The sequence below is a fragment of the Protopterus annectens genome, chromosome 10.part0 (assembly GCF_019279795.1).
Source record: "Protopterus annectens isolate FY-2018-M chromosome 10.part0, PAN1.0, whole genome shotgun sequence".
NCBI classification, from domain to species: domain Eukaryota; kingdom Metazoa; phylum Chordata; order Ceratodontiformes; family Protopteridae; genus Protopterus; species Protopterus annectens.
The window spans coordinates 724,897,689-724,915,717 of NC_056744.1; the positions used below are offsets into that span (position 1 = coordinate 724,897,689).

Consider the following 18,029-nt stretch of genomic DNA (forward strand, 5'->3'; position numbering starts at 1 on the left):
GAAAATTGAAATGAACCTGTATGAAGTTGGGCCTGACGGGTCTTTAAATTCTTTTAAGTATTGCAGCCACCACAGCTTTCTTTCAGGACGTTGCTGCTTCCCCTTCTTTTAAAATACTGTTAAACAAAACCTTCCAGATCTTTATCACTTTCTTCCCTCATAGCTTCTAAACTTAAATAACAATGCCTTCTATTTCAGTAGATTGTGCAGATTGATTGTACGTCACCATTTTTATCTCATCTTCTCCTGTCTTAACAGTTAATTGTTGAGCCTCATTAACTTCTAACCTTAGCATACTTAAGTCTTCCACAAATGTTTCCATTTGTGTTCTTTCTTGATTTTAACATTTCTCTGCGTTATAGAAATTTTCAAAAAAATTCTGAAATATGTGTAATACCTGTACAGAATCTTTGTTTGTTTTTCTTGTTATAGAATCCCTGTCTTTGTCTACATTTCTTGTTAAATGTTAGCATTCCGCAGAAACAAAAGAGCCAAGCAGCTGCACCCTAAAATAGGGCATGTTATACAATGTGGAGAAAATGCATAGTTTGTCTTAGTTGTTTTAGACATGCCCTTATCTTTTTTTTAATCGATTGTGTCATTCTTCAAGTTGGCTTTCTGTTTTCATAACCCTAAGCCAGTAATAGTCATTTGGGTGTGGTATGCCATGTTTTCTTAGTCAGCAAGTAAATGCAGACATGGTCATAACTTTTGCTTTTAGAGCTAACCTTGCTGGTTTCCCTTAAAACATGCTTCTAACCACTCTTGTTTTATTCTGACATTTATCCAGTGTGTGTGAAAAAGAAAATCCGTTGAATGCATACAATTTAATTTTATGTTTATTTGTAGCTATCATTACAGCAAGTAAGCACTTACCATTGTCTGTTGCGCAGAGCTGGATCTTGGTCAAATGGGACTCTAGACAGAATAATGCAACCATGCCCTCGAGCCATAAAAATGCTCCATTACCTTGCTGTTTTTCCCAGTTACCATAAAACAAGACTCAAACTTTTACGTTACGGTGCTCTTTACTTTACTTTTACATTAATCACAGACATTTATTTTGAATTTAAAACTTTTATTTCAAACTTTTACAAAATGACAACCATTTGCAAAACAAGACAAACTTTCACATTGAAAATAGGCTTATCTTGAGCAATAGTAAATGCATCTCACATTTATTGAAAGTGCACCTGGCAAGCTAGTATAATATAAGAGACATGCTCAAATTAGTAGCTGAATAGCATATAGTGAAGCACTAATTAGCAGCTATGTGAAGGGTGCAGAGATTCAAAGACAATGTGTGATGCATTTGCTTGCAGCCTTGGGACAACCCACTGGACACAAATGTACACACACACACACACACACACACACACACACACACACACACACACACACACATACACACTGGTGGCCATCAATTACAGCCCCTTGTATGATTGTGTACATCTGAGTTGTTTGCTTGCAATAAAATTAATGAACAAATGCATAAATAATGACCTAGAAATATAACTTAGCGCACTGCTCAGAGAACCATACCGTGCAACCCATTGCTTCCCCCATACCCTCCAAGTCTCTTAGTTCAAGAATCAGAGATAAAGACCCCAAATCAGGAACAGGTTTTAAATATTACACTTCCAGAGTTGCTGTTATAACATGTTTTGCATTAGCAAGCATTTTATGAAAAGCTGTGATGTCTAAAACTCACGATGTTATGTTGTTCCATCTCGCCTTCGTTTTTGCTAGTTGGGTTCGGAGCCGATCCTTGGCTCCAACTCGGCCGATATACAATAGCTCGAGAGCTTTTACTAGCTCGAGGCTACCCCTTATCCCAACATGCCTAGCGGCAACTACCCAGATCTCATATGCCGCTTGCAGCGTCGAGATTGCTCCATACTGGCTCAGGCTAAGTACTTTAAATTTTTTCTAGTTATTGCTGATTTTTGGTAACATTTCCTAGTTATATTGACTTGTTAGAGTGTGCATCTTTCCTCGTTAGTCTAACGGCCCCTTTCTCTGCTCTTTGTGGTGTTTTTGGCCGTCGTTTTTTTGTTTCAGGCCTGCTTTCCCCTTAGAACCTGTTTAAGTTAGAGGGTTCTTCCCTTTCCTCAACCCTTCTTTGGGATTGCTGTTTTAGTTAGGGGCTCTCCCATCGGGGAAGTTGCCGTTTAAGTTAGAGGCTCTCCCCATTCCTCCTTCTTCCCTTAAAAAAAAAAAAGGGCAAATAATTTAAGGTTTTTGCTTTGTGGTTATCAGCTTGTTTGCTCTACTTGTTGTAGGCTGTGAGTGCTAGGTTTCTGTTTTTTTTCTCTGTGGAAACTTTTTCCTGATTGGTAATCGTTATGTCTAAAGAGTCTAAACCCTCCGGGTTTAAAAAATGCAACTCGTGTTGCCAAACAATTTCCCTTACGGACGGGCACATGAGTTGCATTTATTGTTTAGGGGCTGTTCACCTGCAGGACTCTTACTCGATCTGTCATGCTTTCAGTTCGAGTCCTGCAGGAAAGAAAAAATAAGCTTATCTTATGTGGCCTCCTGAAGAACCCTCAAGATGCCTCATGTCAGGGTCCTCAGCCAGCCAAAGTGTCCGAGAAACACTCGGTTCCAAGCACGGAACAGACAAAAATTACTGAGAAGCCTTTGGCTCTGTTGTCCCCCAGCATTGGCTCCGGCAAAGCTAAGTCTCTGGCGACTCCATCTGTGTCCTTGGAGCCAGTCTGGATCTGTACCGCTCCGCACCACAATTTCCTCTGCTGCAACCTGAAGGAGGCAGTCACCAGTCCTCTTCACACTCCTCTCGGTCCTTCAGACTTTTGGATAACGACGTGGGGAGCATGGTCAACAGGCTTCTCAAGTCACAGGCACTTGCTAAATTACTCTCGAGCCCAGCCCATAAAGATTTGTCTCCTTCGGCCCTCCCAGCTTCTCCATCGATTCCTCCTCCAACTCTCTTGAGCTTGGAGCCGGAGTGCATGGAGGTCATGGTGGTGAAACCGTCAGATCCTGTTTGGTCTACTTTATCGGTTCTGATGACCGCTCTGATCTCCTTGATGTCTCAGTCCGTCGAGGGGTCTGGGTGCTGAAGCTCTCTCACCGGCTCAGAGGGGGGAAGTGGCATCGGACCCTTGTCCGACCTCGCTCTCCCTCTCGGTGCTTCGGTGCAGGTGAGCTCAGATCCTACATCGGCCTTGGAGCCTTCGCTCCCAGTTCAAAGGAGATCTCCGGGCTCTTTGGAGCCGGTGGCTCCGTTGACTCAGGACCATGGCACCTTCGAGGTGATGAGGAGCATGCTGTCTCCTGAGACTGCTCCACCCTTGGCTCCATTGGCTCTTTCTCCGTTGGTGCCTGTGCCTGCCTTTGTCCTTCCTCCTGCCAAGTGTAGGGAACCTGTGCCCCAGGACACCCCACTGGGTGACCCCACTTCTTCCAAAACCTCCCCTGAACATTTGGAGGAGGTCCCTCGGTAGAAAAAGTGTAAGAGGAAGCATCTAGACTCCCCTGTGTCTATCACTTCAGATACAGACTTGGATGAGTCTGAACGGTCCCCCTCTGAGGATGTCTCCTTTTCAGAAATCTTGGAAATCCTTAGAGGTGTGGCTGGAAGCCCCTAGCCCCTTCTGAGAACAAGTCCATATACCTGGATGCATTTGATTCCCGACCCTCCACCTCTTGGGTGTCTCTGCCTTTCGACCCACTTTTGTCTGTAGTGAGTCGAAAGGCATGAAGCGCTCCAGAGACTATGGAACCTGTTCCGAGGGGACCTAACAAATTTATTACAGCTCCAGAAGATAAGTCTTTCCTCACCAAGGGAGTCCCTGTTGATGTCATGGTGCTGGCAGCAGCCACCAAGAAGGAACTTGAGGAAACTTCTTCATATGTCCATCCGCCGAACGAAGAGTCTTGTACTATGGACAGGAATGGGACGCGTATGTTTTCTTCAGCGACCTTTACTCTCAGATCACTGAATTACTTGTCACATTTCACATGACTTCAGTGAGATCTCCTGTAGGAGCTAGGAGATACCCTGCAAGATCCTACAGCTGAGGGAGTTGTGAACAGGGCAGCTTCCCAGCTTGCGACCTTGACCTCCATGGTGAACTCCTCCATGAGGCTCATTTCTTATGCGGCAGATGGAGCGAGTAGGGCAGCAGGTACTGGAGTAGCTTTACGCAGACACTCCTGGATGCACCTTTGTTAATTTGCGGAACCCTTTAAGTCTTCATTTACCAGCACCCCCTTTGATGGCTCATCCTTGTTTGGGCCTCAGGTAAAAGAGACTCTAGGCTCTATCCTAAGGGTCAGAAGAGTGGAAAAATGTGGTTCCGAAAATCCCAGGGATCTTCGCCTGACACAAGTGGTGACTTTTCCCCTAGGGGCAGAGGGGGAAACAACAAGGGAAGATGCCACCCTCGCGGCAGAGGGGGTCCGCAACAGCAGGGTGACAGAGATACGTTCTATGCTAGGCCCTTCCAGCACTCCTGAAGGGAGGTCTGGCTGTCCACCTCTGGAGGCCGTTGGGGGTAGACTATCACTTTACCCAGCAGCCTGGCAATCTATCACGAGAGAAACATGGGTACTGTCGATAATATCCAGGGGTTACAAAATTCCCTTTTCTCAGCCCCCCTCAAAAGACAAACGTTCTGTCCCAGATGTTCCACCCAATCTTTAGAATCATGCAATCGTAGAGCTTCAAAGATTGCTAGAAAAAAGAGCCATCCAGGAAGTCCCTGCAGATCAAATTGGATCTGGAACTTACTCAAGGTTCTTTTTAGTTCCAAAAAAGACAGGGGACTGAAGACCAATCTTGGATCTCAGCAAGCTAAACCAATCGGTAAAAATGACAAAGTTCCGGATGGTGACACTGCCGTCCATTTTTCCTTTTTTGGGTCAGGACAATTGGATGTGCTCCATAGATCTCCAGGATGCACACTACCATATAAAAATGGACAGGCAATCCAGGAGATTCCTATGCTTCTGGCTGGGAGCCAGTCATTATCATTTCAAGGCCCTGCCCTTTGGTCTCACCACAGCCCCCATGGTGTTTGCCAAGTGTATTTCACGGCTCACCTGAGGAGTCTAGGATTCCAGGTGTTTCTATATCTAGACCACTGGCTCCTCACTGCTACCACCGAACATCAACTAATGAAGGCACGGGACTGCACAATCCAAACTTGTTCCCAGTTAGGCATCACAATAAACTATGAAAAATCTGCCTTGTTGCCTTGTCAGCCTATTAACTTTATAGGGGCAGACTTAGATAGAAGGCGCATGATAGCAAAACTGCCTCTAGACAGGGTGTCAACCATTCGTCAACAAGTTTCCTTTCTCATAAACAAGACGAGAGTTCAGGCAAGACAAGTTTTGCAAGTACTGGACTCAATGGCTGCAGCCATTACACTAGTTCCGCTTAGCACGCTTCCACATGTGGATTCTACAGTGGCTTCTTTTCGTGCAGTGGTCTTTCCAGGAATTGCCAATGTCACACATGATCTTGATCACAGAATCTTGCAGAAAGGACCTACTCTGGTGGCTGGTCTCCCCCCAGGTTACTCTGGGCAGACCCTTTCTAGACCCACATCCGATAGTCACAGTGACAACAGATGCTTCCCAGATAGGGTGGGGGGGCATTATCTGGGACGGACTGTCCAAGGAACATGGCACCCTCACGAGTACCATTTGCACATCAGTGTACTAGAGATGAGAGAGGTGCTTCTGGTGTTGCAAGCACTTCAAGACTCTCTACCAACAAGGACCATTGCAATCCAGACAGACAATATGTCAGTGGTACGGTACATCAACAAGCAGGGCGGAACCAGATGTTACCCCTTGTGTCGGGAGGCACTTTGAGTATGGCAATGGGTGATGTCTTCCCAATGTTTGCTGATTGCAATGCACATTCCTGGAAAATCCAACGTGATAGCAGACAGGCTCAGCAGGGCTATCCTCATGCCTCACGTGTGGTCCCTGAAGCAAGAAGTTACAGACTTGATTTTCAGCAAATGGAACCACCCATGCTGCGATCTTTTTGCCACTCCCCTAAACAACAAATCCAGCAGCTACTTTTCCCTAGTTCCCCCTCTGGGACAGTCACCCAGGGATGCACTTGTTCACGATTGGCCTCCGGGACTTCTGTATGCTTTTCCACCCTTCCCTCTCATTCCAGAGGTACTTCAGAAAGCAAAATCGTTGGGTTGCAAACTAATCCTCATTGTTCCTTACTGGCCTCGTCAGATGTGGTTTCCGTTTCTTCGCCATCGCCTCCAACTGGAGCCTTGGATACTGGACCCAGTTCCGGACCTCCTGACGCATCAGTCAGGCGGGCTTCACCCATCCCTAAAAACTCTCAAGCTGACTGCTTGGTTACTCCACTTTCGGTCTTAGCCAGGCTCCCAAACATTTCCCCTGCTGTGCAGCACATCCTAGTGTCCTCCCACAAGCCCACCACTAGGAGGGTTTACACTAGCAAATGGAAGCGGTTCTCTTACTGGGCCAAAAGTAATAACATTGTTCCTTTTACGGCTCCTGTTCACAAGATTCTTAACTTTCTAGCCGAAACCTTAGAAAAAGGGGCAGCTGCAGCTATTATCAGGGTCCAACTGGCTGCCATCTCCAATTTTCATGTAGGAGACTTGGGCTCTAACATTATGTCTCATATTATCTGTATTGTCTACTCAATTTTTTTTACATTGTCTAAACATGTCTAAGAACCTATTGTAACCTAAAATGTCTGGAGCTTTTCTCCCCAGGACTCCATTGAAAATGGGTTCATCTTGACCCAATGGACTATCCTGGTAAACCAACTGCAAATAAATAAATAAAAAGTTGTGCAGAGCATTCGTATGAGGTACAACACTTTTACGGCCCCCGGTAAGAGAACCTCCCGTCCCCTGGGACCTAAACTTGGTTTCAGCTTCAGTGGTTCTGCCTCCTTTTGAATTAGCAGCATCTTGCCCCTTGAAGTTTCTGTCATGGAAAACCCTCTTCCTGGTTGCTATAACCTCAGCTAGATGGGTTTCTGAACTACATGCTTTGTCTATTTGCCAGCCGTATCTCATTTTTCACAAAGATAGTCTCTCTCTAAGGACCAATCCTTCCTTCCTGCCAAAGGTTTGTTCTGAGTATAACTTAAATCAGTCCATTGAGCTTCCTGTGTTCTTCCTAAATTATGGCAACAAGGCAGAGTATAGATTACACCAATTGGATGTTCATAGACAATTACGTTTTTATTTACACAGAATCAAAGATCTCAGAAAATCAGACCAATTGTTCATATCCTTTGCTGACAATAAGCAAGGCTATCCAGTTTCTAAAGTGACTTTATCAAAATGGCTGTCAGACACAGTTACTTATTCATATGGTTTGCTTAAAAAGACGCTTCCAGGAAGACCCAGAGGACATTCAACCAGGGTCTTAGCCACCTCTGTTGCCTTCCAAGCTAAATTGCCCTTAGATTCAATCTGTGCAGCAGCGCCATGGGCAAATCCTCATACCTTTATCTCAAATTACAAAGTGGATGTGGTCTCTCGGAATAGGGCATCCTGTGGTTCCACGGTCCTGAAGAGTTTGTTCCAGTGAACCACCCGAGAACCATGTGCTGGGGATGCGGTCCTAACCAGCAAGAATGAAGGCTAGATGGGACAACATAACATAAAAAAGTTATGTACCTACCATATAACGTTCCATGTTTGTTGTCTTTCATCTCGCCTTCCTTCTTGGCCCCCCCCCTCCTTCCCCCTTCCTGGAGGTTTGAGAGGAGTTCTTTATTGGTTACACTGGCTGAGTTTCCTGCTCACATACCAGTTTGGTTAACCATACTTTGTCCTTTTTTCCTTCCTTCCTACCTTGGTGTAAGAGCTTAGTAAAAAAATATTTTTTTCTTACTACATATATCTAGTGTGGGCTATTACAAACGGGATCTGGGTAGTTGCTGCTAGGCATGTTGGGATAAGGGGTAGCCTTGCGCCAGTAAAAGCTCTCAAGCTATTGTATATCGGCCAAGTCGGAGCCGAGGATCGGCTCTGAACCCAACCAGCCAAGAAGGAAGGCGAGATGAAGGACAACAAACATGGAATGTTATGGTAGGTACATAACTTATTTTTTTTCATTATTTAGAGACAGTAATCCACAGCAGTTTCCCAACCCCACCCCCACACACATACAAATTTTATGAGAAACAGTCCACAAATGTATGGCAAATAGGAGACAGATGAGAACTATGCCCTTTGCAGATACATGCACATACACAGGACCATTGATTACAGCCACTTATATGGCTGTGCACACATCCAGTATCTGCTTAAGGTTAGATTAATTAATGAATGAATAAATACATAAATAATAGTCAAGAAATGTATTCTAGCTCACTGCTGTCAGAACGACAAAGTGCAAAAATAAATAGCTCAGCTTGCTGCTGTAATTATCATATAGTGTAACCTATAGCAACCCCCTCTCTCAACCTCTGAGCTCAAGAGTCAGAGACAGTGATCCAAAATAAGAGGATGATTTTAAATCTTTTTCTTATAGTGCTAGAATAATAAGCTCTGCATTAGCAAGTATTTTCTGAAGGATACAAAATCTGAAACTTACATACCTGCTATTATTTAGTGACTGCACTATGCAACAGTTTGGCCAAAAGTCAGATTTTTATGAGGAACAGATCAAAATACTTACCAGTTTCTTTGATCAAGAATTTTGGACAAAGCCAAAAATAATGGAAGGGCAAAGACAATATATAAATTTTTTTTATTGATTTGCTAACCAGGTAAACTCGCTGTGCAAAATGTCCCTTTTGAAGGGTAACCCAGAAGTTCTGTCTGATTAAATGCATCATGTAATAAGCAAATGGGGGTGGAAGGAATCAAACCTGCACTTTTAACTAGAGAAAGTCCTTTGTTAGCAGCTGAAAGCCTTAATCCTCAGTGACAAGTGCTAGGCAACTGTAATCTACTTAGAAAGTTAACAGAACAACAGATATTGTATTGGGTCTGTATTAATTCATTGAAAACTAATTCCAGCGAATGGCTGTTCATCGAACACAAACCAGTGAACTGAGGTTCATCGAACGTTCACTTCAGCGAATGTTTTTCTAAGGCAAGGGAATTACTTCTCCCCCACACCTACCATAACACAAACTACATTATTTCAAACTCATCAAGGTAGGGGCTGCACCCCCACTTATATATACCAACTCTGAGATCGCACTACAGTGGACAAAAAGGGCAAACTTCCTAATGCTGGCCAACTGACAGCCTTCCCTTAGGAAAACATTTGCAGAAGTGAACATTCGATGAATGGGCTTTTAGCTGGTTTGTAAGTACTAAAAAGAATGGCTTAAGGGTGCAGAGCAGTGCAGAAACTGAAGACAATAAAAATAACTGCTACACCAGAACTTGCACACCAAGAGTTTATTAAAGAAAACAAAAAAAAAAAAACTGGCATTATTGGCTAATTGTAATCTCCAGAGATTTACAAAATGTAGAATTTAATGACAGGGTAAAATAATAAATGTTTTGCAAAATTGGGGACAGTTGAAATGCAGACCTGTTGTCACATACAATGTACAGAGATGCAAATATGCATACAGTTGCACATGCGCACAGAAATACATTACACAGTTACTTTCTATACCCACACAGTCATGGCAATGGACTCTTAAACACTATGCAGTACCTTTAAAAAAAAGAAAAACTGCTGTATTGCAGTGTCGAAGAAGAGGTATTTGAAGCACTGTAATCAAAAAAAGTAGAGCATTTCTATCCCTCTTTACATATCTAGCTGAGGATCTTCAATTAAAAAGAAAAAATAATGGAATATTCACGTGTGTGTGATCAGAGGTCTGCACTGCTTCTTCTTCTCTTTGCCCATATGTGAAAGAGTACAAAGAAACTTAATGCAGTACAAGTTTACGCAGGTAACAGCAGGTTAACCCAACACATGACAGGCAACAGGAAATTGATAGTAAATTTTATGTTGTTCTACTGGACTGGTGAGAGCATTGCTTTTGTTAACTGATACATAGCCATGGAACTTGGAGACCTTGATTATGCTTTATTATGCAACGACCCTCCATTAATATTCCAAAACGTGCACGCTGATTGGTCAGCGTGCCCATTGTAAATCAGACTTATACTAATGGAAATAGGTCTGGTCGCCCAGACTTTTTCCATTAGTTTAAGTCTTTTTTTTTTTTGTGTGTTGGACAGCAATGGAGCACGGAAGAGCTCCGTTGCTGTTATCTCACTATGTTAAACGAGTTTAACATACTGAGATAGCTTAAAAAAAAGCAACGGAGATCTTCCTTTTTCCGTTGCTTTTTTTAAAGCTGTCTCGCTATGTTAAACTCGTTTAACATAGTGAGACAGCTTTAAAAAAAGCAACGGTGATCTTCCTTTCTTCGTTGCTTCCACACACAGCTCGGCACTCTCCAAAATACTAGAGAGATGCATACACTGTCAGGTCTCAGACTACCTCCTTACTAACAACCTCCTTTCCAGTACTCAGCATGGTTTCTGACCAAACCATAGCACCACCACTGCCTTACTCTCCTTTACTAACACTATCCTTCAGCATAAAAAGAATGGCTATCTCTCCTCTGCTACTTTCCTAGACCTATCTAAAGCATTTGACATGGTCCCACACAAACAACTTATCTCTGTCCTCAATAACCTATCCTTCGAACAATCGGTCACCAACTGGTTTCAGAGTTACCTGTCTGACCGCCAACAATCCGTTGTATGGCAGAATGACATATCTCCCCAACTACCTGTCTCCATAGGGGTTCCCCAAGGATCTATCCTTGGACCCCTACTCTTCTCTGTTTACACCAATAATCTAGCCTCTGCCACCAAACATGGCACACTCATACAATACGCAGATGACTCGACCATCATCTGCTCAGCCCAGTCCCTACCAAAACTGCAAAAAGTCACACAGGAAGCCTTTTCCTCTGTTGAAACATGGTTATCCGATGCCCGATTAATACTCAACCCAAACAAAACTAAACTACTCATCTTCCAACCCACCAAACATACTCAAAACAACTCTCACTTTAACATCACGGCAAAAGACAACACCACTATATACCCAACTGAACACACCAAATTGCTAGGAGTGGAAATAGACAATAAACTAAAATTTGACAGTCACATATCCATGATTATAAAAAAAGTCCACAAAAAACTAGGAGCGTTATACAGAAATAAGCAATTTCTCACCAAAGCAGCAAAGATTTCAATAGCAAATTCCCACTTTATCTCCGCCCTACTTTATGCCTCCCCAATATGTACCAACCTAAGGCAATGTGATCTAAACAAGCTAGAGACCTGCTACAACAAAATCGCCAAATTCGCCACAGGGGCATCCTACCGTAGTCACCACTGTCTCTCACTTGCTGAACTGGGCTGGCTTGAACTCCCTCACCTCCTTCAGTGGTATCAACTCTCACTCGCCCACAAACTAGTAAACCATCCACTAAATGTCCCATCCCTCCAGAATCTACTCCAACCCTATCGCACCACCAGACCACTAAGATCCAGCAGCAAAAATCACTTGCAGATCACTAAAGCCAATAACTCTGCTGGTGAAGCACTATCCTCTTGCGCCATAGCCAAATTATGGAACTCACTCCCACCCACAATTACCTCCATACCGTCATGCACCCACTTCAAAACTTTACTAAAAGCGCAACTAAAAACATGCTGGCTATGCCCTTGCAACTCCCACTCTAATATCATCCACCCCATCCAACCACTACCTTTCTTTCGACTCCACTAACTACCTTGATTATAGCAAGCTCAGATGCTCATAAGCCAGTACTTATTATACAGCACGAACTTCTTCTTCTTGTAACATTTGTTAATGTCTGGTATGCACTTCACAGATAAAGATTCTAGTTGTCTACTGATGTACTATGTTCTTCATCTGTAAATATGTTGTAAGTAATTGCTATGTAAGTTGTTAATCACTATGTAATCCAATGTAAATACTGTTTATTTTAACTGTGGAGCTTTTCTCCCCGGGCCTCCACTGAAAATGGACCTACGTCCAGTCGGACACTCCCGGTCAACAAATTTAAATAAATAAGTAAATAAAAATGTACTGCGTAACCATACGCATGCGCACTATATCAGAACTGCTGCAGAATACTGGACAGCTGTGGATGGGCAGCAAGGAGGCATTATGCAATGCCATTATTTAAAAAAAGTAAGTATATTTTTTCTTAAATAATGTCATTGTATAATAGCAATAACCCACATCTGGGTGTGGGTAATGCTGGATTTACCCATGATTGTCTTTGTTTGGCCACTCGGGCTTCTCCCCTCGTGACCAGACCACACAAACTGTGGGTAAATCCAACATTGCCCACACCCAGGTGTGGGTTATTGCTTAAGTAACCTACACATCAGCAAGAAAAACATAATGTTGGCATGAGAGACTGGTAGCATTGATGGGAACTTCCCCCGTAGCACTGGGCTGTAGGCAGCTGGTTAGGTAGCTTAGGGCTAGATCTGGCTATACTCTTGCTGAGTACCATATTTTTTATTAATGACTCACCCTCCGTAATGCTAGTAGTAGGTGAAAACAAACAAACAAACCTATCTTTTTTATTCGGTGGGGCTTGTATCTCATTTTTTCTAGCTACTCATAGTGCCCTTTTTATTGAAAACAAGGGCACTAATACTGCAGTTAATAGTCACAAGCATTTTTACATTTTTATTAAATTGTCATAAAGAGGAGGCACATAGACTCCCAATTACTGTCTTTGCCTTATCTGTCTGAGGTCTGTAGAAAGACATGTGCATGACTTCTTTTACTAAGGCATTGCATGGAAACATGTACATTTCACCTGAAAGTGTAAAAGTGTTTTAACATACTGGCTGCTACTTACACAATAACTCACATATGTGCTCTTGTACCAGCAAGCATGACTCCATTACCTGAAGGCACAACACTGTTTTTTAATTGTCTTATGACACGTGGCAAATGTAGCTACTTTCTATAAAACTAAGGAGTAGGTATCTAATAAATATGAAATGAGAACAAGCATCCCATAGCAGATGTGCTTAGTATCCAGCTAGAGAGATCCCCAGAAAAACTGAGAACCATCTGTAGCAAAATAACAGCAAACTTATCTTTGTTTTGGCATTATCTGAGATATAAAAAAATTCCACGTCACACAGGTCTTTAACAACACACTCAGACCAAAAGGAGAATCGTATTGCTACAGATTTCATTTTGCACAATCACTGTAATGAAGAGCTTCTGTCGACTTCCTTCTCAGAAACATATTACTGGTTGTAATTTCATGATCCAGAGGCAGAAATAAGCAACTACAAAAAAGGCACGGTCTTACAAAATATGGCTAAGTGTTTAGGACACTGATTCCCTTTTCTCTTTTTCCTGTTTAGTGTTTTCATTCTGTGTAAATCAAGCTCTTCTGGATCAAGTTGTCCCGACATCAGGACCCTTACTCCTTTTTGTTACAAATCACAATTCTTTCTTCTTTTCTGATTTAACATTGTGTCTTCTCTTTATGTGTTGTAGTGTCCTTTACTCCCTTCCTATTATTTTCTTGCCCCTTTTTCCATGGTATTGAAACAAAACTAGTTGGAGAGGATAAAACAGTGTGTGTCTGTGATGACAGCTTTCCTGGGAGACATGTGGCTGTTTGGTGTTGCTGTCCCAGGTTTTGTCTCTTCACTACTTCAGAAGCTTTTTAAAGACTGACAAAAATGCGGACTTGCTGAGGCATAAAGAATAGTGAAGATGCATAAAAGATATCTAAAAGTACCTTTCAAATCTATAACCTTTTCAGTAGGCCTTATGTATTTTCCATGTGGGTTGTCGTATGTTTGCCTCCCAAGAAAGTTGCTTTTGAATATGTTGGCTACTGCATAGCAGTGGTGTTTGCCAGCCTTTTTTTTTTTTTTTTTTTTTTACATTATTTCATCCTGTAGTAATAAAGAGATCTTTTGTGACTATCTGTTTTTAATAATTACAAGTTAAAAAAACTTTTTAAAGTGAAGTAACTGCCTAATGGTTATCCATGAAAAAGATCAGTGATGTTAGCGTATTTGTGAACTACTGTGCTGTTTAATAAGCTCAACAAGACATCCCTTTGTCTCACCCAGTCCTCAGAAAATATTTATGAATAGTCATCCTGTTGCTGTTCTGTAGTTTGAATAAAAAGATCTTTGTCTGTTTTTAATTTTTGTAGGTTGGGTATTGAAAACAAAGACCTACTTCAGTAGAAGCTCACCTGTATTTCTTCTAGGAAAATGCTACCATTTGAAGGCTGAAGGTAAGTGTAAATTTTAGTGCTGTCATGGGAATTCAAAATATCAGTCTTACTTGCATAAATGATTTAAAATATCAAGTAGTTATGTCTTGTTTGGTCTGTGATATGCAACTGTTCTGTTAATTTTTCTTGTCATAGGTTATTTCACTACTTGCAGCTGCTAAACACTGCAGGAATATGCCAATGCCTTAGTATAGGATGTGTATTGCAGTGCATCTGTTAGATTATTAAGAACTCTACATGGGAGAACATCTTAGAAAGGAAATTGATGTGATAAGGCATGTGGAATAGCTGAAGGGAGCATGACAGAACATATTGTGTTTTTATGATCGATTCCCACTTTTCTTAACAATAAGGCTATTTAGATAGCTGTTGGTGTAGTTTTTTTTATTTTCTTTACAGCAGAACAAAGTTTCTGACATTATTTGTATGATCTGTTTTGTAAATCAGCAAAACTCAGCTGAGCAATTTGTTGTAACTCCTGTACAAGGCATAATGTTGGTATACGCTAGTTCATTTTTTTTTCCCACTGCAGTTCAAGTTGTTTGTTTTAAAGGTGATTTTGTTGAGCTCCAAAAACTAGCAGTTCAGTAGACTTGTATGTCATATTGTGAAGGAAGGAATTAAAAAAAAAAAAAGAAAGAAAGAAAAAGTGTTCTCCCCATCAGTGTTGATCATCACATCTTCTGGGAATTCTCTTCACATTCTTGGGTTCTACCCATTGTAACATCCTCATTAAGGGGTTGAGAGATGTTCCTTTCCAGTGAGAAATTAACCTTATTTTGTTACTAGAGTAGTGATAGACAAGAGTCAAACCTTGGGATTGTCTGGATCTGCATTAATCCCAACACTAGACTTACATGTTGAATATGTCACAAAAACACTTACCACTTTGGCAACTAAATACAAAATTTTTGTTCATAGGCTAGTACTAGGCTAACTGTCCTTGTGGGCCATTTTAAGCCTAGACAGTTATCCCATTTGGTGTTTAAAATTAACTAGTTCCATTGGAGTTTAGATTCATGCATTGGGATAAAGCATTTAGGAGCTGCCTGTGTCCATTAATTGAACAGGGGAAATCCTGGGTAGATTTCCTATTTCCCCATCCATTTATCCAAGTTACGCTTGAATGTGGTCGGAGATGAGCTTTGTTTTATGTTAATGGGCCTCATTTTTGCACTGGGTATTCCAGAGACATTTTTACTTCCACCAGTTCTCTGATCAGTGCCAGTTCCATCCTTAACATTGGCAATGATATGCTTTTCTGCATCAGTAACTTTGACTCAAAGCCTTTTGGTGCTGAAGTTTCATAGGACCCTTGCCATCAATGTTGATGGATCTGATATAATACTGACGGTGATTTCCTTGGGACCATTGTCATTGTTGAAAACACTTGTGTTTTCCTTAGTACTGAAGCCATACTCAACACTTATGTAGGCCTTGATGCCAAGAGCTGGCATGGCTCCCACAATGTTGAGTACTTTCGTACTGACTTCAAGAAGCCTTCTGGATTCTTCAGTGCTGCCTGTCTTGGTACTTATAAGACAGTATTAGGATGTGATTGAGAGGCAATCCAGAAGTAAGACAAATATCTTTGAGGATTCAGTGCCATCTTTATCTTCATTCACCATTGTATATACTGACCTAGAAGGGGAAGCTTCCCCAGTACTCCTCATAACCACAAGTTTAAGGAAATCATTGAGCTGGTCAGACATTGGGGTTCATGGCTAACTGAACCAGTCTCCCTAGATGAGGAGGAGATCTTGCAATTTTTTTCTTCTACCTCATTAACCTCCTGGGTAGTGGCCCTTCCTGATTTACAGTTTCACTGAATGTGTAGGTGTCTTGGCAAGAGATAGATGTGGTGGCATCTATCCCTAGGAGTCCAGACAGGATCTTTCACCCCCCCCCCAAGGTTCAGGGATGCTGGAGTAAGACCCATTTAGCAGATTCAGTTGTAGTGGCTGCCATCCTCGGGAAAGAATCCTTTATGGAGTCCCACAGATGTTCTTCATGTTTCACTGTTGCAGTCATTACATTTGGGTAATCTGCTTGCAGGTTGCCCTCAGTTGGCCTGATTAACAAAGTCTTGGGTCCTGCGTCGGTTGCTGTCCCTTTTTCCATGATGTCAGGTTGTCAGGGGTATAAAACATGTAGCCGACAACATTACATCAGTCTTTCTTGCCGTGCGGTGTCCGAAGCAGAAGCAGATCGCAAGTGCCGGTCGGACGACTCCTGAAATTTTCATTTTCGAGTTTCAGAAACAAAGTCTTTAACTTAAAGCTAAGTACCTCATTGGGGAAACTTTTTCTTGTTCCTTACCGATGTCAGTAAAAGTTAATAATTGCATTATTTGTGGAAAGCAAATACCTCATAAAGATTTTCATTCGTACTGTATTACTTGCCTAGACCCTGACCATGATGTACCTTGCTGTCGGTTTTATGCTTTATTTAATCAGCGCACTATCCGTCTTAGGTATATTTTTGCCTCTAAATATTTTGGTTCTCAGTTTAATTATCCAGAAATGTTGTCTGTTAGCCATCCGACTACCGGGATTCTGAAAAAACGCAAAGATAAAGACAGAGACAGGCCGCCGAGGTCTAAAACTGCCGACGGCACTTCTCCTAAGCCAGTCGCCAGTTCGCCGGTACTCAGTGAGGTGCTTTCACAGCTCCTGATACCTGCTACTTCTGATTCACAGGCCTCTACTGAGACCCATTTGGAGTACGGTATGACGGGAAATACTTCAACTATGGAACCTGTGGATGTCTCTGCCTTGGATGGGTCCAGAGCTGCTGTGCAGGCACTGGCTTCTGAGGGTGTATTCCGGCCTATGGACTTGCATATTAAATCAATGCCTCCTTCATTATTAAGGCCTAAATCTCGATCCATGTCTAAAAAACAGATGCTCAGGCCACATGCTCAGGTCCCTATGCCTAAAAAACAAATGATAAAAATGGCTGAAGATCTAATAACTCTAATCAGGGGTAGTCAACCCCCCCCCCCCCCAAGAGGCCTAGGGCTGAGCTTGATTATGAATCTTCTGATCAGGATTCTGTGTCTTCTGACTCTTCTGATGATCTGGATTTGTCCTTACCTACTTATGAGGATTCTGATGCAGAGGATTTTATTCCCTCTGCTTCCCCTCCTGAGGATTTCTCTTTTGGGGAAACCTTACATACTTTAAGGGAGCATTTTCACTGGGAAAGCCAGGAATCTTCTGATTCAAAAAAGAGTCTTAGGAATTTCCTTCTTCTACCTCAGCATAGGCCTTTGGCTATTCCTCCTGTACATTGTTGATGATGTTTTCTCAGAATCCAGTTTGGCCCCTGATTCCCTGCCTCCTGCTCCTAGTAAACCAGACAGATACTACAGGGTTCCTGAGTCCCCCAAGTTCCTTTTCAAAAATCCTATTGCAGATCCAGAGACTATTTCTCAGAGGCCCAAGGGCATTAAGGCTTCTACTGCTAATAATCCTACCCCTTCAGATAGAGACTCCAGGGCGATGGATAGATGAGGTAAAAAGGTTTATACTTCAGCAACCTTGGCAATCAGAGCTTTAAACTGCCAATTTCATATGTTAAAATATCAGCAACATGTCATTGGACTGCTTAAACAGAAAATGATGATGATTACTGACTGTGTGGAAAATAAAGATTTACAGGACTTAATGCATTCTGCTGAACAAGTTGAAAACATACTTTGCAATGTGGTTTTGATTCTTTAGAC

At 42.2% G+C, this 18,029-nt stretch overlaps 1 protein-coding gene across 5 annotated transcripts in view; it reads left to right on the top strand.

Moving 5' to 3' along the window:
• Positions 1 to 18,029, top strand: part of ATG4C (autophagy related 4C cysteine peptidase) — a 1,631,044-nt gene that overhangs the window by 786,177 nt on the left and 826,838 nt on the right. For all 5 annotated transcript variants that reach the window (XM_044085551.1, XM_044085548.1, XM_044085549.1 and 2 more), the window contains one exon: positions 14,219 to 14,302. In XM_044085551.1, coding sequence (XP_043941486.1) covers positions 14,219 to 14,302 — 84 coding nt within the window. The remainder of the gene's footprint in view (positions 1 to 14,218; positions 14,303 to 18,029) is intronic.